The 22,526-nt window shown below is 50.8% G+C and overlaps 1 protein-coding gene across 1 annotated transcript; it reads left to right on the top strand.

Moving 5' to 3' along the window:
- The first annotated feature begins 6,908 nt into the window (after window positions 1–6,908).
- Window positions 6,909–20,771, top strand: LOC133346713 (neuronal acetylcholine receptor subunit beta-4-like). Its single transcript, XM_061558523.1, has 7 exons — window positions 6,909–7,368; window positions 7,399–7,987; window positions 10,115–10,260; window positions 10,975–11,019; window positions 13,397–13,506; window positions 14,665–15,628; window positions 19,996–20,771. Exons 2-7 carry the CDS (start codon window positions 7,915–7,917, stop codon window positions 20,134–20,136), a joined length of 1,479 nt encoding a protein of 492 aa, XP_061414507.1. The 5' UTR covers window positions 6,909–7,368; window positions 7,399–7,914; the 3' UTR covers window positions 20,137–20,771.
- The last annotated feature ends 1,755 nt before the right edge of the window (window positions 20,772–22,526 follow it).

The following is a 22,526-nucleotide window of genomic DNA, read 5'->3' as shown; positions in this document are numbered from 1 at the left end:
AGAGCAACCCGTCTTGGTCTCTGCACAAGAGCTGATCTAACCACTCCAGACGTTCTCTTGGGCGCGTTTTCCTCCTTTGGCTGCCACTCTGTCATTAATCTCGACCACGGCCATCATCCCTTCTCGCGGAGTGCCTGGTCCAGTCACCCTACGTAAATATCGCTCTTTTCTAAGCAAGCAAGCGCTGAGTGCTTCTGCGCGTGTGCGACGGGTCGGCCTGACACGTTGTGGCTGAAAGGGACATTACAGAATTAAAGAGTTCACACGCAGTCGTATAAAAACCCAGTGGAGGGGGCGGGGTGGGGGGCATGAGACGGTCAACATAAAAAAAAAACTTTATACGAATGTTAAACTCTGAAGAAAATGAGTAACGATACGATCTGTTATTGCCTATCTTGCCTTCTGCTCTAGCTGTCACCCCATGTGTATATGGGGACAGCCTGCAAGCGCATTGCTTAATAGCCACTTGTGTAAAATATTGCCCCAAAATTTTTTGACTTGACCATCAGAATCTTTGGCAGGCGTCTCAGCCCCCTCAAGCATCCTTTAGCTATGAAGTTGAGTGGTTGTAATCGGTAGTTATTCTGGTGGTGCGCTAACCCATGATCCCACTGTAATTTTTTGCGTGCTAGAAATGACGTGACTCTAAGCGCTCTCGAACACCAAATATAAATATTTACAGTCTCGTGGAGTTGAACGACATCGGTGTTGTCCGGTTTTTTTTTCTTTCGGTTGTACCGCGAGTGGTTGGGCATTACGTGCGATGTTGCCACCCCATGTGTTCTGAGAGCTTCGTCTGGAACTCCAAAGAGCGAAACATCGGACATCGTGTCAGCCACGCGGTACAACCCGGAAAACACATCACAGAGGTGTAGAGCACGGTGATGGAAGCCGAGGCAGTACAAGGCACCCTTTATTTTTTTGCTGAAACACTCAGAAACCGTCGCCAGTTCTGGCTGCAATAAATGCCACAACTGAACAATTTTATCAGAATCGGTGAGTGCATTTCTCTCTCTCCAATCACTGCAGATGGCGTGGTGTGTGCATTAAGCTATTATCTAACTTGCCGTCGGAGTACTCCGACTCCAGCCTTGCGTAATGCGTTACGCAGACACCGTGCTGTGACGCGCATTCGCAATTGCGAGCGACCCCTGCGCCCGCTGTGTGACCTGCCCATGGAGACATATTTTAGGATCTAAAGGTCAGACCCTGCAGATGGTGCCATCATCAAGATGGGCAACCCGGCCTCCCGCATGCTCGCAGGCTTCCAGGATTGATCGAAAGAGGTTGGGTGATCCGTCGTGATGTGCACTATGAACTCGGCCATCAGAGTTCGATGTCCAGCCACTCGCTTTGATCAGCGGGGACTGATATATAAACGTGTCCAGATAAACTTTTTAATAAGCCCACGTGGTGAAGTGGTTATCCCCCCCCCCCCCACTTTCACCTGCACTGCATGAGCAAGCCATCATCCAGCAGTGGTTTAAAAAAATGTACGTCATTTAATTATAAATGTAACCACAATCGACCCCCAATAGCCTTCAATCCACTTCATGTCGTGTCACCATCGCTTCGAGATGGACAGAGGTAATGTCGGAGGAGAGAAACGTGCCAAATGCGATCCATCCCACTGTGAGCGCGCGTTGGTGAAACACGAGATGGAGACCGGTTCACATCGTCGACGCCACCGATGTTCGCCGTAGCCGGGAAACGAGCTCAAGTCGCTCCAAATGTCTGGACTGTGGACAGAGGGATGGACCTGGGACCGATAATTGTTTTTTTACCCTTTTATCTGGCAACAAAACTGACACTTATTTTACAAGGAGTCATGTTTGCATTGACCACAATACCTGCGGTCGGAATGCAAAAAAACACACAACTCTGATAATGTATGCACTGTCCTTGAAATTGATTGGTCCACACCCGAGACAGCATTTCTTAGAGCCTAGTCTCACATGGTGTTGGACCAGATGACGCCAAAAGGCGCACAACTCAAAAACAATGCACTTTCAGAGTATGAGAGCTCGGGGTAAGCATTAGTTAGTTTTGTTGCCAGATAAAAGGGTAGAAAACCAATTATCATATTTTGCTACTGGCAAAGGAGGTTCCAATGGTGGACTTGGGACCGCTGGAGTGCTCCCCTTGTGTGCAGGCCCCGCGTCCCAGTGGCTGCTCGTACAGATGCACGACATGATACGTGCCACGATGAACAAGGCCCACTGCGGATGGAAGGAAGCTCTGGTCGATGCGATGTTCTCTCACAAAATGTACACGCGATAATTAAATATGAAGAGCAATAAACTGCCGGTAATTGCGTTTGATTCTGCACATTGCTTGGAGACTCCTGCGACCCAAGGGCCTCTGTGTGATGGGAGGGAAGGGGCGACAGGGCGAATGCCCCCCCCTCCACGCGCCCCCCCTCCCCCACGCCCACACACAACCCTGCACTGCCCTTCGGCCGATGGGATTAGCGGTCAACCGCTTCCCCATTGGACACTCACATTCGCTTGCCCATTGGTTTTTGACAACTCGTGAATGTTGGTGAGTGGACGTGGTAGGGTATGGGATCAAGCCAGTAACGCTCCAAGGGGTTCTGGGCCCCCGCTTAAGAAGCATTGATGGGGGGAGGGGGGCATTTTCGGTCAGCTGTGAGTCGGGCAGGCAGTGTTATTTCCGTCCATCCGTCCACTCATCGGAGTAAGCTCCGGGGTGTTGGAGGTCGATGGTTAATATATGCTAGCACTCTCTGTCTCTCTCTCCGTTACACGCTCTCGTGATGTCCCTCCTAGCTGAGCTGAGCTGGGTCCGCTGTGTCGTTTGGAAGGCACCGGGGCTTCATTTCAGCCGAACCTATCCAGGGCTGGTCTTCGGGGAGGTTTGGGGGAGGAGGTCGGTCTGAGGGATTGGGCACATGCGGGTCGGGGAGGGGAAGAAAATATCCAAGAGAAATTAAGCCCTCGATGGAACTAAACACCACGGCATCCCTTGGCAGCTGGAGCGGATTCGCCAAATGCGGTGACTCTGCCTGAGCCAGTCACGGGAGGAGCGTGGATTCAGGAGGTTCCGTGATTGCCGGTGGGGCCTGACCGCGGTGCCGCGGGGCAAGCAGCGATGCGTCGAGGTCGCCTGCTCCCTCGCCAGCAAAATCCTGGCTCCACTCTTGACCAGTCATGAATCACTCATCCCCCCCCTGCTCGCAGCCCCTCCCCCCATGCCCTCGACCCACCCCACCCCCCCGTGCATGCGACCACTCTTCCCACGTGTTGGGCGATTTGTGGCACGCGTTTGCTGCTGGCAGATGTTTGTTTAACATAATGCTTATCGAGCACGCGGTGTGTACTTCTACAACATGAAATTGCGCGGCTCATCAGCGGGATCGGACTCGCACGCGACACTCGATGTGGCTGCCTGTGTGTGTTTGTGTGTTTTGTTGTCTTGTTTTTCTTTTAACGCCGATCGCTCGCAACGTCAATCCTTGGTGTGGAGGTGGACGTGGGTGGGTGGACGTGGGTTGGTGGACGTGGGTGGGTGGCTGTGGGTGGGTGGACGTGGGTGGGTAGACGTGGCTGGATAGACGTCGGTGGATGGCTGTGGGTGGGTGGACGTGGGTGGGTGGACGTGGGTGGATAGACGTGGGTGGGTGGCTGTGGGTGGGTGGACGTGGGTGGGTGGACGTGGGTGGATAGACGTGGGTGGGTGGCTGTGGGTGGGTGGACGTGGGTGGATAGACGTGGGTGGATGGCTGTGGGTGAGTGGCCGTGGGTGGATAGACGTGGGTGGGTGGACGTGGGTGGGTGGCCGTGGGTGAGTGGCCGTGGGTGGATAGACGTGGGTGGGTGGACGTGGGTGGGTGACTGTGGGTGGGTGGACGTGGGTGGGTTGACGTGGGTGGGTGGCTGTGGGTGGGTGGACGTGGGTGGGAGGATGTGGAGCGCAGTCGCATTTGTGTGTCTGGGAGATCCTTTTGTTAACATAGTCGGGGCAACGGGGTTTTTATTAACGAAACGTGGGTCTCTTAGAACAAGGTTCAATGCAGTCGTCTATTATAAAAAATGCAAAAGGTAAAGGTGCAGCTCTGAAATATCTTGCTCACACCACTGCTGGCGGAAGAGCCTCCATTAGCGGCCGTTCTAGAGCAGGGGTCGGCAAAAAAAAACCCCACACACACCTCAATATTTCAAGAGCCGCAATGCACTGTGGTGAAAACGGGACGGTGGTCGTCCTTGCTAGATCACGTGACGAAGCAGCTGCTCAAGTGCCGCGTGCGGCTCCCGAGCCGCAGGTCTCCGACCCCCTGTTCCAGGCAGTGCCCCTCCGATCAAGACGCCTCGGAGGAGGCGGGGGTGCCCACGCTTTACCCCACCACGCGGGCACTGCCGATCGACTGCGTTAATGCGCGACACCAGTGCCCTTTAGCTGTGCGGTATGGTCTCACTGAGTCTCAACACTCCTTTTCAGGAGGCTCCTGCTACCTCGTGACGATTGTTTTGCACGCGCGAGGAAAGACACACACATAATGTGCCCTGTCCACACACATGAACGCCGCATAGACGTGTGCACAAGGCCACAAATAATGAATGCTTGCACACACACACACACGCGCGTGTGTGTGTGTATCATACACTATATAGACAATACACATGTCAGGCCGAGAGAAAAACAAATCTCATGCAGTTTTATTTATGTATTTGTTCACAATGGGGGGAGGGGAGTTGTTTCACGTATCACATGCGAGCGTATGACATCGAATTTGCTGTTTTTTTTTAAAATGCGCGGATATAAACCCTCTCGGCGTTGTTGAGTAATTAGTAAAAAAAGTTTTGAGCAGTGTGCGTTGGATTGGATAGATACGGCACGTATGTGCGTGTATACCATGCGGACGAGGTGTGAACTTCCTCGCCTGGTCTACAGGAGGTCGTGGGTTCGATCCCGAACCTGACGCCTGCTGCTGTATATTTGGAGTTTGCGTGTCTCTCTCTCTCCCCGTGGTCGCGTGGATTTGTCTCCGGGTCTTCCGGTTTTCCCCTCCACATTTAGAAACATGCGTTTATGGGTATTTGGCTGCTATACATTTCCACATGATAAGCCACTTTGTTGAGCTGACATTTGTGGCCAGTTCGCTTCTGAAAAAGAGCTCAATAGCTCAGTGGACTTTACCTTGTAAATTAAAAATAGTAGTAGTAAATAGTATAGTACAGAGTGAATGTGCGTTCGTGTCTGTGCCCGTGTGCGCGCGTGTGTCTTCACACACACACACATACGGTCAAGCAAGCTAAAGTGAGAGGGATGAGGTTAGCTCGTGTGCAGGAGTGAGATGGATTGTGGCATCGCAAGACGGTGAGGGATGATGGCGTTGTGGGGAAGGCTTCAACCAGCAGTGAATAGACCATGGCAACTGCTGCTGCTGCTGATGATAGCGAACGATAGTGAGTATATAATTAGTAGGTGAGTGTGTATGTGTGTGTATCTGTGGCGGGCGGTGACACAGCGGATAGGGCACTGCGCTTCAAATTCGGAGACCCGAGTTTGGTTCCCGCTCACGGCCAATACCAGTGGCATTATCTGAGCCGGTCATGGGTCTCTCTAAGGTCTACTCGGCCTCAAATGATTATCTGGTGCGGTGTTTCAACATCGCCAAGATTGGAGAGAAATGCGGCAGAGTGTGGTGCTGGTCACCCACCTCCTCGTGCACCGTTCCGGCCTTCAGAGGTACTACTCGCTAACAGCACTCGCCCCAAAAGTATGTTGAGGCTATACGGGGGTCTTTGTCTTTGTTTCTATAACTGTATCTCAACATGTCGCAGCGAATCAACAATGGCCAAGCGTTGGCCAATATTTATCCGTTTACCGGTCCATAGCACACGCACGTGACGTCGTATACGTGTGAACACGCACCGTGTGAGCGAGTGAGTGTGTGAAAGTTACTCTTGCGTGAGGGTCAGGCTGGGGTGCAGAAGATGTGAAGAGTCACCCCCCCCCCCCACTCCACCAAACCTTGCGTCCTCGACGGACCTACGATAATGACGATGATGATGATGCTGACGATGATTCTTGACCACGACAACGAAAATGGTGATGACGTTGATGGCAATGACGATGACGATGACAACAATGAGGATTGTGACAATGATATCTGATAGCTATGACGGCGGTGGTGATGATGACGGCGATTTTGACGACGGCGACAATTAAAAAAATGACAACTACGAGCAATCGGCATCTTATGACACGCTGCCAGATTAATAACGAGGCTTCATCAGAGGCGCTCTTGTCCCGCCGACGAACCCTTCCCACCCCCCCTCCCTTCTTTCCTTTCTGGCCTCTCCGCCTTGCATTGATGACGACGGTGATCGTGGACGCGCCAGCGAGGGGTCGCTCACGACCCGCGCGCAGCTCCGTGCGAGCTCACGGGGTCCGTGCAGAGAGCGAGCGAGAGAGAGACGCGCGCGCTGTGCACCCACTCGGCGTCTCCAGCGAATTCACGACAACTTTGGCATCGCGCGCGCCTTGGGCTCAAGCACCGCGCGCGCACCTCATCCTCGCCGTCAAGCAACAACATCATTCGCCAAGCTGCAACATCATCTTCGCCATCTCCGTGCGATGCTCCTGGCAGAAGGGGACGGAGCCGCTGGGATGGGGGCGGTGTAGCGCTGCCTCCCCTTCCTCTTCCCCCCGTCAACTCCCTCCCTCCTGATCTCCCGCCCGCCGCACGCTTTCCTCTCCTCTCTCTGTGTCGCTCCCTCTCTCTCTCTCGCTCTCACTCGCGCTCTCATCCATCCGCCCGGTTACCCCGGAGAGAGAGAGAGGTAGAGAAAATATCTGCGCTCTTCCAGCGCCAGACAGACAGCTCGTCCGGAGATAAGGGGGTGGGACGGGTGGGGGGTAGATGTGGTAGGGAGCGGAGGGAGTTGACGTTGCGCGCGTCTGCGATTCCTGCCCAAAGTGTCGACCTCGCGAGTGGGTTTGAGTAGAGCCGAGTCGCCCTTTACGTCGCATTGTGTCTGCGGTCCAGACTTGTAGCTCGCTGGCTCGCTCGCTCCCTCTCCTCCTCCTCCTCATCCCTCCCCTCCTCGTTCTCTCCTCTCTCCACGCCGCTACCTGTGTCGAGGCGGGGTGCCTCGCGTGAGCTTCGATCCGTTCCCCTCCGCGTTCTAATTCCGAGCTTAAATGCGCGGCGCGCGCGAGCGCACGGACAAGGTGACCAGGGAGGGGGGGGGGCGGCGAAAAAAATCACTCTCGGCCATCGACAGCGGCGAGAGCCTCTCAAATTGATTTCTGATTGAGCGCCACAGCGAGCATTGGCGCCCGCGAATTTAGGACGTGTCGAGTGAGTTTTGGTGGCGTGTGGGGGGAGTGTGTGGCAGGGCGGTGGGGGGGTGTCGGTGGGGAAGGAGGGAGGAGGGGGTAGAGTAGGTGGGAGGGTAGCTAGGTTGGTTGTGTTGTGTGTGGTTGTTTTGCTGTTGTTGCTGCTGCGGAATCGTGGTGTCTCTCGTGTAGTCACTCGTAAGTGCTAGCACCCGGCCGCCCTGTTGGTTAAGCTGATATCTCTCCCAGTGCTCCAAGCGGAGCGGCACGCGTGCGTTTCTCGGCTGTTGGTCGCGCTCGAAATGCGTTCGTCCGGCGTCGAGTCCTAGAGGAGCCATCGAGGTGTCCACCGAGCATCGGACTGGGAACGCCGCCAGGCATGCGGGTGAACTTATTCCGACTCACACCCGCCCGACCTGGTCTTCTCGCTCCTTCGATCGTCTCCTCTCCGGGACTCGTGCTGAGAGGAGGCGGAGGAGCAGGAGGAGCAGGAGGATGATGCCACGGGCACGTTGCACGCTGGAAACTCGAATGTGTGCCTAGGGACACCACGCGTGTCTACGCCGAGCGGCGCGGGGCTGAATTGCACATCGGCGAGATCACTCGACGATGGATACTTTACGGAAGAGGCCGCCTGTGCTGCTACTCCTCGTCCACGTACTCTTTGCGTTCGCCCTCGAACGTAAGTCTGCTTTCTTTATTCGCCGATTTTTCATTCACCGCCGGGGCTACGCGCGTGCGTTGTCTGCTGAGCGTGTTGGATTTCGCGTTCACGATAGTACTCTTCATTTTTGCTTTAACGAGTGCTGTTGTTTGTCCAAGCCGGCGTGTTTTGTTCGCGTCCCGTGCCTTCACCCAGAGTGTGCCGTCGCGTGCCGCTTTAGCGTGTGGCGTTATAAGCGAGGGGGGGGGGGGAATGAACGCGTCGAGATAAGGGGACCAGGTTTTGCGAAGCGCTGCACGCGAACGTCGCTGGGTTTCACGATAATTTGGCCCCAAATATCGCGCAATATGCCCCAGAACAACCCCGGCTCACGCGGTGGTGTCGGTGGCGGTGCTCGCTAGTGCTGCCGCTGCCTCAGAGGCGATCGGTCTGGCTGTGTGAATAAGATTATGTACTTCAGAGACCCCGCGAGTCTACATGCCGGAGCACTGATAAACCACGACCTTTGCGATGCACGCGCAATGTGTGGTGCTCCTGCACGTTCCGCCCGATGATAAACCGCTGCGTGACGCTCTTTCCATCACAATGTACGAGATGACTCATTTCCCATAGTGCGCTTTTGTGTGCATGTATGCGCGCGCGCGCGTGTCATAATAGTGGGGAGCGGTGGCGGAGTGGTTAGCGCACAGCGCTGCGAACCCGTTGACCCGAGTTCGATGCCTACTCACGGCCAACAACATCGGCGGCGAATATCTGAACTGGTGCTGGGCCTCCCCCTAGGTCGACTCAGCCTTAAATGAGTACGCGGTGCGGTGTGTAGTAAAAACATCAACATTTGGGGAGACAAAGGCGGCCCTGGCGTGATGCTAGTCAACCAACCCCCCCCCCCTCGTGTGCCGTCCCGGTCTTCACGTGTGCTCGCGAACAGCACTTGCCCCAACAGTCTGTTGAAGGCTAGACGGGGGGTATTTGTCTTGTGTATGTGAAATTGATATTTGAGTGATGGGAGAAAGGGTCATGAATTGCGCCATCATCAGGAATCCGGGACCTGTCGGAGAAAGACGTTTCAGTCGCTCCGGCAGCAAAAGCGCGAAAGGGAGAACGATTTTGGACGCGACCCTGAGAGCCTCGGTGAACAAGAATCAAACCGCTCATGTGCTGTGTGCGTCTTCATCAATTAATTATCTTGCGTGCAGCCACTTGTCGCGGGCTATCCGTTTCTTTTGTAAATGTCCCTGGAAAATTTTCTCGAAGGGGAATTCATTTTTTTAATTGTCCTCTGTAGTAATTATACAAGCAATGCGTGACGTGTGCGCGTGTGTGTGTGTGCATTACGAAAGCGATAAAATTCCCTTTACGAGGAATACACCGCTGTGGTTCACGCACTGCGTTATGGACGCGTCCCAGTCGAGTTCGATTCACGGTCGTGGCTGACATCAGGTGGCGAGCGATATCTGAATCGATTCTGACACCCCTCAACCCCCGCCTCGCCTCCCCTCTGCGCGCCCTTTAACCAATCGGCAATGGCCAGCGTGGTGAAGTATGGTCAAACAGCCCCAATGGACCAGCCTATGCGTGGGGATGCCTTCATCCAGCAGTCAATTGACGAAGGATTGTACGATATTACTCTCGTCAAATGTACAGGGTGCTTCAACATTATAAAAAAAGTCAAAGTCTCCCACTTGTTCGCCATCATTGTAAACGCGTCCCTGGAATCTTCTCCAGGTGGTCTCCAGAGCCCGGAGACACATTTTCTCGTGGTATCGTTGTAAATTCTCAGAAGCGTTAACGTATTTTGTTGAAGCACCCTGTATTACCAGCCGAAACGTTCACGGAGCTTTAAGCTCAACCGTTACCACGAAATCGCGTCCTTTGCAATAGCACACATGCATTTATATTAAAGGCAACTGATGTTCGTGCCTGTGTGGCATAAAATAGCCATGAGCATCAGCACCGGTGAGACAAAGGCGGCCGGGCGTGCGTGATGTTGGCTCCCGCCATCACGTGAGCTACGTGCTCGCTCGGGTCAGTAGGTTCTGGTTGTCTTGTAAAGCCATGAAGGAAGGTAATAAGGTCTGTGTCTGTGTGTGTGTTTGTATATGACTTCACGCACGTGTGCCCTTATCATTCGTGTGATTTGTGAAGGCATTGGCGCATCAGAGGCGGAGGAAAGGCTCGTTGACTATCTGCTGCGGCCAGACAGATACAACAAACTCATTCGCCCGGCCATCAATAACTCGCAGCTGGTTACGATCACCTTTCAAGTCTCCCTGTCCCAGCTCATCAATGTCGTGAGTGTCCAACCCACACACCCTCACCCCCCACCGCTTGTACTCGAGTAGAGATTTTAAAATTGTGTTTTTTCTTTCATGGGCCATGATCTCATTGAGAAACCCATGGGTGCTCCAATTCGCTGTTATCTCCACTAAAGAAGCTTTGGCTCGATTCAGTAAACACACGTGCTGTCTGCAAAGTTTATATAGCTCGTGTTATATTTTAATTGGCCGAGAATGCTTACATGTCTTCAAATGACATAATCGATACTCATTAATGAAACGTGAATTTTAATCCGACGTACTTCGAACCCGCGCGTGTTTATCTGATATTTATTCGTTTACCATTATATGAAATGTAATTTCGTGATTATTTATCTTCGAAATGAGCATTGTGGTAGTACAGTGCATCTGCGGTATGATTTACTCCAGAGGTGGGAAGTCCCTGCCAGTAAAATGTCATGGTTCTGTTCCTCCAATAAGTATTCCTATCTCACCTACATTCACCCTCCAGAACAACACCTCCTCCACTTACCCCCCCCCCACCTTCCGCCTCCCACACGCAATATATAATTCAATTATCGTACATATTGGAATTACAGAAAAAAACACTTGCATTTGTTTTCTGAGTGTACGCGACTGACCGACGGGCGACTTTAGCAGCTCACGCGTGTGCATGCCGCGTTGCTCGGCGTAGCGTCATCAATTGTGATTTTGTGTCGCAACGTTTAGAACGAAAGGGAGCAGATCATGACGACCAACGTTTGGCTCACCCAGGTAAGACCCACGGCGCTTCTCTGCGGCGCATCGACACTGTCGCTGTGCACACCCCACGCGTAGCGCTGCCGCCGCTGCGGTGCGGTAACGAGTGGCTCGGCAGCCCACGATCCCCGTCCTCAGCGCGGTGAATCGCACGGGTGTGAGGGATTTTGGGGCGTTGGGGGTACAGATCATCAAATCGCCCGTGGAACAAAGACCGCCGTGTCTTTTGGTTGTGAGAGTAATGGACGTTCACGGACCAAAAAATAAAAACGCTTCGAGAAGCAATGAATTAAACCGGATCTAGGAGTTGGAACGTGTCAAAAAAGTCACGGTGTCGTATTTGACCCGGATATTAACTCAAACCCATTGAGACGCACGCAGGCAATGGTTGTTACGTGTGCCTCAATGGCTTTGTTTACAACCCCTGGTTAAATAGAGGAGACGATACATTTGGAACTTAAATCTTTATAATTACAATAACGTAATTGTAACATGCGAGTGCTGCTTTGGGTTGTTTACTCAATTTCAATTAATACATTTTTGCACGATGTTGTTATTATTTTAAGGATGGTTTCCTCGCATACCCAGTGTGTGTTTCATATGTGCCAGCATTCTTGGTAACTTGTGCCAATGCCGGGAAATTCCACACGCTCGTGGCTGCGTCAAGTTCATTCCACTTCATGACTGTTGACTTCCTACTGAGTCGTGCGAATCTACACGTGGTGCTCATTCACAGAGAACACGGTGGTGTGGGGGGGGAGGGTTTCAGGGATTAATTCGACCTTCTGAGCCCACTGTTTCATAATAACACCGCCCTGAATTTACCCAGGAAAGCCTCATTGAGCATTAAGGCTCAGTTTTTTGAATGAGGACATTGGGATGTTTGGCTAATGCCATAAATTAGTTTTGGCGTGTGGGAGGAATGCTGAGCAGGCAGAGACAACCAACCACGCATCCAACAAGCTCCTTACAGATGGATTCCATCCAATTCTGTGCTTCAATCTCCTGGCCACCTCGCATCCCAAACCAACACAAAACTCCATCCGAGTATTAACCAGGCTCGATCCAATTGAGCTTCTCAGATCCGATGAGATTGGACACATTTAGGGTCATATGATCGTAGACAATTGCTATGATATTCCGGTATTAGATTGTTAACGGCACGATACCAGAGTTCGTGTGCAGTTGCTTGGGTGGATTACGACATCAACAGGATCGTGATATGTGGCTGAGGCTTGGAGAGGTCTTCATCCAGCAGCGGATTAATGATGTCTGATGATGATCACACTGATGATACTATTCATAATATATGCAGTGTAATAATGCTAAGGGTATAGACTATTTTGGGCAATTGTGGAGCAGCTGATGGCCTGTACATACGTTTTATGCCCTGCCTCAAAGCCTTTTATCTGCTTCTGGTGTGTTTATAGTCTATATACAATGATAAATTACTGCTTCATCAATAATACACGCGGCAATTGAATTATATTATGGTACATCAAAAAAGAAATAGATTTGTTTATCCCAATGTAAGTGAATGGACGATTCGATGTCATGTGCTGTAGTCTCCATTACAGTGCTCAGCTTATAGAGACGACTTGATGTCCTTGAGTAACTTTATTACGCGGCCTGGTAGGATATAGGTGACATGCGTCAGAGTGTTGATGGGAGGAGTTACTACGTCAATTGAGACAGGTGGGGTAATATACAGGTGTTGGTGAGTGACACACACACACGTACGTGTGATATCTGGCAGCCGGTGGTTAAACCACGGTCGGAGATCGACTTTAACCAGCCAGTCGACTTAACCAGCCATCCATGGGTGGTCGATAAAACTAGCAACACTTTTTGGAAAGTCAACAGAGGTTATCCCTGTGGATGTACTTGTACTTGTCATAATAATGTGGCGTTTGCCGGAGATGACTGACGGCCCATGCATTATTGCACCTTTGAGTAGACAAATCACTTGCGGGGAGGAAGGTGGGGGGGGGGGGGGTTGGTGTAGCGGTCAGCGCGCTGCGCTACGAACTCGGCGACCCCAGTTCGATTCTCACTCACGACCAACACCAGTAACGATTATTTGAACCAATCCCAGGCCTCCGCCTAGGTCAGCCCAGCTTCAAATGAGCACCTGGTGCCGTGTTTAAACGTTGCTACTAGGGAAACAAAGGCGACCGGGCGTGGTGCTGTCCACTCTCGCGATCGTGTGCCGTGCCGGCCTTCATAGGTGCTACTCGCTGACAGCACTTGCCCCAACAGTATGTTAAGGCTATACGGGGGGTCTTTGTCTTTGGTCTTGGATGGTTTGGGGAGGGGGGGAGGCAACTCCCCTTACTTGTTTCCGTGGTCTCGCACTTTGAATGCAATCTGACGGTGACCTTGCTGTTTACAGGAGTGGATTGACTACCGGCTCAAGTGGGACCCGAATGATTATGATGGATTAGACATCGTGCGGCTGCCCTCCAGGCAGATCTGGCTGCCCGATATCGTCCTCTACAATAAGTGAGTATCGACGCGAGTCGCGGCGCGCAAGGTCGACCGACTCCTGGACGCGCCGGCAGTTTGATGCTTTTCATCTCGGACCGGCTCTGTACCAGCGGCAGTGCACGTACGACGTGGTCGCTACGAAGCACACTGGAGTTCGTTTCGGATGAGACTCTTCGCCTCCCCTCCATCCCTGACTCCTTCCCTCCCTCGCCTGCACGGTGCAGGTTACACCATTGGGTCGCGTCACGGTGGTGAGATGTTAACTACCTCGCCAGGTATTGCAGGAGGTCGTGGGTTCGATCCCGACCCTGGCGCCTGTATATTTGGAGTTTGCATGTTTTCCCTGTGGTCGCGTGGATGTTTCTCGGATCCTCCGTTTTTTCCCCTCCACGTGTAGAATCAACATCACGCATTTAGAGTGTTGGGCCTCTATACTTTTCCACGCGATGAGCCACTTCGTTGAGCCGTCACTTGTGATAGCCAGGTGGCTCCTGATAAAGAGCTATACAGCTCAGTTGGCCTTACCTGGTAGAATAAAATGTTTAGTTTAGTCTGCTGATCTTCACACGTGCGATGTTTTCCCCGAGGATCACCATCATCATGATTAGTCACGATAAATGCACCGCTGCATGAAGGCGTCTCCGCGTCCCCACCCCCTAGAGCCGTTGCTAATTCTCACGAACCCGGGTTGCAGTAATCCACGAAGCTCCTGCACGCGAGCTGATTTCATCGCTCCATCTCCACGTCGATACGTGGTGGTGGGTTTTCTTCAAGTAGTTTGGCAAATGTTTATTTCGCTAACAATGAATTGGCCAACGGTCCCCGTGCAGTATCCTTCCGGAAAAGGGTTGGTGTGGGGGGCCCAACGGGGGGAGGGGGGGGGTAGGGGGGTGCAAGAAGGAGAGGAGGATTGGGGGGAGTAATGGGCGTGTTCATGGGTTGTTCCGCAAACCTAGAGAATGATTAGGGGTTAGCGACGGCGGTCAGACCAGGCATTCCGACTGGCCTGGTGGCATTAACCTTTTCCCGCAATTTCACCGCCTCGGTTTTTTCCTACCTTAACAGCAGGACCAGAGCAGCAATGCAGCAGTAATCGTAGTGCTGTAATAATAAAGATAACGCCTCGGGGGAGGGGGCGGGGGGAGCTTACACATTCGCGTGTCTCTGTTCCAGTGCTGACGGCACGTACGAGGTGTCATTTTACTCCAACGCCGTGCTCTCCTACGACGGGAGCATCTTTTGGCTGCCGCCTGCCATCTACAAAAGTGCCTGCAAGATCGAGGTCAAGCACTTTCCGTTCGACCAGCAGAATTGCACCATGAAATTTCGCTCCTGGACCTACGACCACACCGAGATCGACCTGGTGCTCAAGAACGACTTCGCCACGATGGACGACTTCACTCCGAGCGGCGAGTGGGACATCGTGTCCTTGCCCGGCCGCAAAAACGAGAACCCCTCTGACCCCGCGTACGTAGACATCACCTACGACTTCATCATCAAGAGGAAACCTCTCTTCTACACCATCAACCTCATCATCCCGTGCGTGCTCATCACCTCGCTCGCCATCCTCGTCTTCTACCTGCCGTCCGACTGCGGCGAGAAGATGACTCTGTGCATATCCGTGCTGCTCGCTCTCACCGTGTTCCTGCTGCTCATCTCCAAGATCGTGCCGCCCACGTCTCTGGACGTCCCGCTCATCGGCAAATACCTGATGTTCACCATGGTGCTGGTCACCTTTTCCATCGTGACGAGCGTCTGCGTCCTGAACGTGCACCACCGATCTCCGAGCACGCACACCATGCCGAACTGGGTCAAGAAGGTCTTCCTGCACAAGCTGCCCATGCTCTTGTTCATGCAGCGGCCCAAGAACAGCTCGGCACGCGACCGCATGAGACAAAAACATTTGGGCGCCTCGTTCGCGAGCAAGGTGCACGGCGAGGGTGCGGACGCGTGCTTCGTGAACCCGGCGTCCGCCAACAAGTACGGCTTCAAAATGCAGGACCTCTCGGGCCCCTTCCGGAACATTTCCGAGCTGAGGTTCCGCACCTCGTCCAAGTGGACGCCCGAGATGCAGGAAGCCGTGGACGGGGTCAGGTTCATCGCGGACCACACGCGCAGCGAGGACGAAGACCAGAGCGTACGCGCCGCTCGCATACACACCCCGTCGACTCACGTGCACACGTACAGCAGCAGGGTGACCTTGTTTATGGGGGGGGGGGGGGGGGTGATAGAATTGGGGGGAGGGGGCTGAGGTTACAATAGGGGGGGTAGCCCCTCCCTGCCCCAACGCCCACCCCCTCCCCGACGCTTCGGTTCCGTGAGTGGACGAGGCCTCCTCTTCGCCGTTCGGGTAAAGGGGCGGGGTTTTGAGCACAACTTCAGCACGCTGGTCAGCGGCCATTGGCTATTCGTAGGGAGTCACGTGCACCCACGACGTACAATTCTGTTGTTCGCGTGAATCGACACCGTCGTCGATTGCTTACGCAAGCAATTCGTGAGCTTAGAAAGCACGAAATCACCACGAATCGATCAAAGCGTCGTTACTATCCCGCATCGGGCTCTTTTAACACTCGCAGACTCACAATGGTCATGGCTCCCGTCTCCGAGGGCAGCTCCTAAGCTAGTGGCACACATTCAAATTGGGGGGTGCAAGAATATCGAGAAGACCACTACTGTAGAATTATCGCAAATTGATCCCGATTTTGAACACCTTTAAGTGATGATAGGTTGAGGTAACCCCCAACATCTGACCGGTATTTAACCTGGCAACCTTCCAATTGTTGAGTCAAGCGCTCTTAATGAATTTCTGCCGGTTCGCATAAAGTAGTAATTAACACGCGTGACGTTTCACTCTCGCGTTTAACCCTTGGTGTGCTCAACCTGCTTACGGTTTTTAATTCTACCGCATGGCACATTGCACCAAACTAAGTAATTTTTTATCTCATCCGTCGCCATCCTTTTATTAATAATCGTCTTAGAATACAGTGTGGATAAGAGAGCCTCGGGTAAGATACAGTGGTACTTTTTTTACAGGTCTAATAATTTGCGTGTGTGTTTTCACCTCCGATGAGCACGGTTGGTTACGTACGGTGCGAATGAAGTTCAGAATACACGTAGATAAAAAGTGTAGGGCAAGGCAGGCAGTGGAGTGGTGGAGCGGTGGCGTAGTGGTGAGCGTGATCCTTCCGTTAACCCGGCTGAGTTTGATTCGCGGCCACGGCTAACGACAGTGACGAAGTATGGTCAAACAAATCCCTCATCACCAACCCGTCGTGGGGAGGCTTTCACCCAGCAGTCATTTGACAAGGGGCAGTAAATGATTGCATTAAAATGTATTTCATACCAGAAGAAACATTACAAAGTTGCTTAGCGCAGTTGTCAAAGCGTGTAGTATTTATGACGTTACGTCCTCTGACCTGCTGAGAGCGTGAATCGCAGTGCCACATGTTTGGAATACTTCTCTGATGCCAAGAGAACATTCATTGTCAAAGATTGCCAGTGGAGCCTCTTAAGTGCGGTAAGTGGCTACCACTATGTGCGGTCGCCTTTGTCTCCCCAGTACTGATATGTGCACACACATATGTAGCCTGAGTTGACTTAGGGGAGGCCCAGCACCGAATTAAATAATCGCCACTGATGTAAGTCTTTGGCCAGGAATCGAACTCAGAACTCAAGTCGCCAGTTTCGAAGCTCATACGCAAAAAAAGTACACGCACCCACCGTGCAGACATTCATTCTTCCTTCTCCACGAGATCGGTTTCCCTTCTCGTTTTTAATTAAAGGCGACATTTGCGTATAACAATAGCTGGAGTCGAGCATGCCCTGCGAGTGGGCGAAAATACATTTGCAAAGAAATCCCCCAGCAAAGCCTTGATCTTCCCTCAAAGATTGCGCACACGTGCGTGGCTTCATAAGGGGGGCGCGTGCACAGAGGGGGACGACGGGAGGCTGGGCGGTCATGGGGATTTACGGGGGGTGGAGGGGTGTGGATTACAATAGGGGTCATGATTGATTACAGATCAAGGCGGCTTTGCACAGGGTTTGCACGTCCCTAGCAGATTCTCGGAGGCCCATGTGTGTCCATATGTATATCCTCGTACCCTACGCCACGTGACTTGGTTCACAGATGATGAGGATTGTTGAAGTTGCATTTTGAACTTCAGGATGAGCCAAACCTATGACTGAAACCGAACAACCCATGGGCTGTTATTGTCGAGTGTCCACACTCGAAAATGTTGGTTTTCTAATGGTGATTTATTATGAGCAGACTCTGCTATGTGTGGTACATTGTTTGCTCTTTAGCCCTTGACGTCGGTTGCGGTCACCTTCATGTTAGATCAAATAGAACCCCTCCATCTACATATAAAGAGGACTGAACACATTCGCCAATAACACTGTGGCCTTAAAATATATATTGTTTTGAGTCCACTCAATATATTCATCAATAACACAAAACATGGCCGCAGTGTTTATTGAATGTGTTGAGTTTATTGTTAATTGTGCTCCACGACCAACGCAGGAGCATCGTCGAATCACGTGTCACCTGTGAAGAGATTCGGGTCAAAAGGGTAACTCAATGTGATGCAGAAATTCGAGATTTAAAAAAAATATATATTTTTGGGACACACGACAAAAATATATAATCATGGCGCCGGGTATTATGGGAATATTCATGATCCTGTATCAGCCAACAGGGGGCGTTCAAGTTAATAGGCCAGCGGGGTTGATGAGATATAATTGACATGAATGCAGCGAGTATTGAAAATTTTATCTTTGGAGCAAAAGGTTAATGAAATATGTCGATTATGTACTGCCGACCTATCTGGATTGTTAATTATATTTTAACAGCTGCCATTCAAAAAACAACAAAAAACCACAAGTACCTATTTCTCCCCGTATGAAATATCCTCATGATTAAGTTATATAGAATCAGCATTGCATGATTTGAATGAAATATATTTTGGTTAAACCTATATTTAATTTGTGAAACAGTAATTAGTACAAATTGTTATGTCCGTTTATGAACGACGGGCCAAACGTCACCACCCTCAACCAAGTTCGACTTCCATTTTGTCTCGGCTACAGGCGGCCATGTTGGTGGCCAGGATAATGATGGCACCAAAGTTGCGGCATCTTTTTTGTTTTTCTCGCTATCACGGTAAAACTCAGTGATGGCCACCACGTTCTCGTGAGCAGTGAGGCAAAGACAGACTGTGTGCACTGGACCCACCACAGGCTATGGTTGGGTGGCAGACGGGACGTGTCCATACGCCCTTCTGTGTGGCGCTGGTGCGTTCCGCCATGAATTTATGACACGGGTTGAAATTGAAAAGGTCGACCGCGTTTAAAATATTTATACAGACATTGCATGGCAGCGGCGCCACTGTAAATCTAATCTGTGCATAATTAAGTGCAAATAGAATATTTTTTTAAAACATGTGGTGCACTTTAAAAAAAAATCATACCAATGTAAGTACTGAGCCATTGGCGTTTAAGAGAAGCCACGTTGTGCCCATCATACATCCACAGCTTCCTCCATGGCATTTAGCTCATGGAAATATGTTCATGACCTAAATGCCAGTGTAGGTCTGCTTGCCATGAGAGTGCTTCAGGAGAAAGTGTGTGTAGTTATGATATTCCTTTGTTGACAGAGTGGTTTACGATATGATCGATCCACTTCTAGATTGGCATACTTCGTTTTAATTTTATATAGGGATTTATTTGTCTTCAAGATTCCATAAGGTGTATGGGAAGAATCCAACATGAGGCTCGGAGTAAAACTATGGCACCCTGTAATATATATTGTCGACACAGCACTTTTCACAGGCTAAACAAACACAATATCCACATATTTAGAATAATTACGAAGGGAGACAACTTTCACATTATGGAATTAAAACGAGTATGACTGCTGAACTTCAGTCGATGGTTCCACATTAGAGATTACTTTTAAATCCAACGAATCTTAATCGCCTTTGAAGAAAAACCATTGCACATTGATCAGAATAATTCGACCCATAAAGTTAATTACGGAACCACCATTTACTCATGTAAAGGTGGAACAGTGTTCAGCACACTGCCCTGTGAAGCTGGCCATCTGAGTTCGATATCTGCCCACGGCTAACATCAGTGGCGAGTAATATCTGAACCTACACTGGGCATCCTGCTCACAACCCCAGATTGACCAGTATGGTGAAGTATGGTCAAACAACCTGCATGAGCAACATGACATGGGGAGACCTTCATCCAGCAGTGGATTGACAAAGGGATTGCATCCACTCACGTATCAGAACACAACTTTGCTTTGTAAAACAATAATCCAAGTCTAAACTGAGTGGGCTTTTGATTGGAATCACTTTTATCTACATTCACCACATCATATGCAACGTCTTTCAACTAAACATGGAACGTTGATTCAACGTTTCCAACCACATGTCGCCCGTTGGCCCAACGTCACGCGATTGCCAGGTACGTTATTCTCTTTGTTCTCATTCTTCTGCGCAGGTGATCGAGGACTGGAAGTACGTGGCCATGGTGATCGACCGCCTCTTCCTGTGGATATTCGTGGTGGTGTGCGTGGTGGGGACCGTGGGCCTCTTCCTGCAGCCGCTGTTTCAGAACTACACGACCCCAACCATCGCTTAGCTATTAGACAGACGGGGTGGTGGTGGTGGTGGTGGGGGGGGCTTCACTCAGCAGCACACAACAGCCGTCCCATAGCCGCTCTCTCCCGACACGTTTGCAAATGACTGAATTGCCCATAATATACCAAACGCCACTTATACGTTTTATGTATATGGATATATTTGTAATCACTTTACATTTCTCTAAACCCAGCTTTACATAAAAGTTACAAAAAATAAATTCATGTAAGCTACACAAATTACGAGCGTACCACGTGGTATATCGTGTTTATTGAACTGCCGAGACAAAATGTACTTCTTACAGCGGTTTCAATTGTAATTTTATGTACATTTACTTTTAAAGTGCAATCACTTATTTTGTACAGTTTATAACAATATATGCATATATTTAAAGCTGTGGTTTAATCAGAAGAGATATACCATGGTAATCATAAAAATTGCAACAATTAACGACAACTGAATAGAACATATAATGAACAAGCATCTTAGATCGTCTCGAAAGCTATTCTGGATACTGTCAAACGCGCCACTGGTATAAAAATATAAAATATACAACTAACGGTATAGTAACGGTACAATACTAATTGCCTTGTCCAAACTTCTCTCGGTTGTTCCTGTGCTCGAAACACGCACATCTGACCCATGCCAGTGTGAAGTCGTTTTTTTGTGTGTTTGGTCTAACAAGGCGCTCGTGGTGAGACTCGTGAGGAAGAAGCCGATATCGTGATCGCACCCTGAGCGGCCTCTGAACGCCGGCACGAGCTGACACTTTCAGCAGAGAGTCATAAATAACTCGAAGCAAACCACCACTCTCATTCCCGCCACACTTGGTGTGTCTAAACACACCACCGTGTGTGTGTGTCTTTGTATATACAGCGAGCCTTCGAGATGTCACGTGGTCCTCAAAGTGCACCTGGCCTGGCACAAGCGCCGTGGTGTTGTCACCCACACTTAGTGGCGAATGGCGGGTGTTGTGGTTAGAAATAACGTACATGCTTGCATGTCCTTTACACACATGCTGGGGACAATTTCCCGCTGGATATTTTACCGGACAATGCTGCTATGGCTGGCTTGAACTAGGGAATCGTCCATTTAAGGCACTACCCAGCACTGCATTCATATAATCATGGTGATGAAAGAATCGTTGTGATCAACGTATCGTGGTGATAGAGAAAGGAGAGATGGATGTCCGCAGCACTCATCCGGACTGTTCCGGCTAAGCTGAAGCACTCCACACAGCCGCATTGCACGTGACCCGCTCCTCTCCGCTGCTGGATGAGAGACTTTCCAAGCAGCTGGGGGCATGGGAGGGGTGGTGGCTTTAAGACCATACTTCACCACACTTGTGAAGTTGGGGGGGAGGGGATAGACGTTGGAGCATACAAGTACAGCACAACAATGGATGTTTTCTGCACTGCCCTCTGCTGCCCACAACGTAGCCTCCCTGCACATTGCACAGACGTGAGCACAAGCACGTGGGGCCGCATCCTCCTTATCATCTGATAAGAGGCCGTAATTGTTTGAAATTCAGAAACAATGTGCCATTTTCTTTCAAACGTGCGTTGTGAGATGCGCATGTAAACTGGCATTTGAGAAAGAAAACAAAGCTTGCAGTTGAAATTCCACGTTATTGTGACGAGGGCATGTTCATCCATAGGACAACTAGTGTTGAATTTTCAGAAAGGTATGATGCCTTCCCTTGGCGGTACAGTACTCATATTTTTGACCCTTGAGGGATGATGATTGTGATAAGGCTGAGTCGATCATGGCAGAAATTTGAATGCGTGATCCAAATAATTGGGAGCCCATCCGCTCTGTACTGAGCTCTGTTATAAACCGGATACTTTACTATAACTAGAGGGATCGCGTTGGCATCGGGAATGATCCATTGAAGGAAATACAACGGTGGCACATACTAGTTTATATGCAGCGTTATGTTCTCGGTACACGTCACTTCTCATGAAATGTACACGGACGCGTGGCGAATTCCACCTGCAATGGTCATCGGAGCAGGTGCACACTCAGTGTGGCCATTGGCGTAGCTGTCGAGTGTGCAGGCGGTGCAACTGCACCGGGACTCGTGGCCCATGCACCGGGCTATGGAGGGGAAATTGTACAGTGGCCAACCCTATTTAATTCCTTGCACGGGGGCCCATGCCAACTGGTGGTGGTGGTGGTGTGGATTTTATGACTTTCATGACATCACCGCGGGTGGGTAAGTGAAGAAGAGCGATAACGTGATTAAAAGCACACGCAACTTAATACATGATGTCATGCAACGTGCAGGTCTCGTGTGGTGGGGTAAAGTGTGGGATACTTAGAACTCTTTTAAGATGCTTGATGGAAGAGTAGGCCAAATATCCCTCTTTGTAGAATGGCATGAACAAGCAA

The sequence above is a fragment of the Lethenteron reissneri genome, chromosome 24 (genome assembly GCF_015708825.2).
Source record: "Lethenteron reissneri isolate LAM-NWPU_2019-01 chromosome 24, ASM1570882v1, whole genome shotgun sequence".
In the NCBI taxonomy this organism is placed as follows: domain Eukaryota; kingdom Metazoa; phylum Chordata; class Hyperoartia; order Petromyzontiformes; family Petromyzontidae; genus Lethenteron; species Lethenteron reissneri.
The sequence above is the reverse complement of the archived record's forward strand: the minus strand, read 5'-3'. Positions and strand labels throughout refer to the sequence as shown.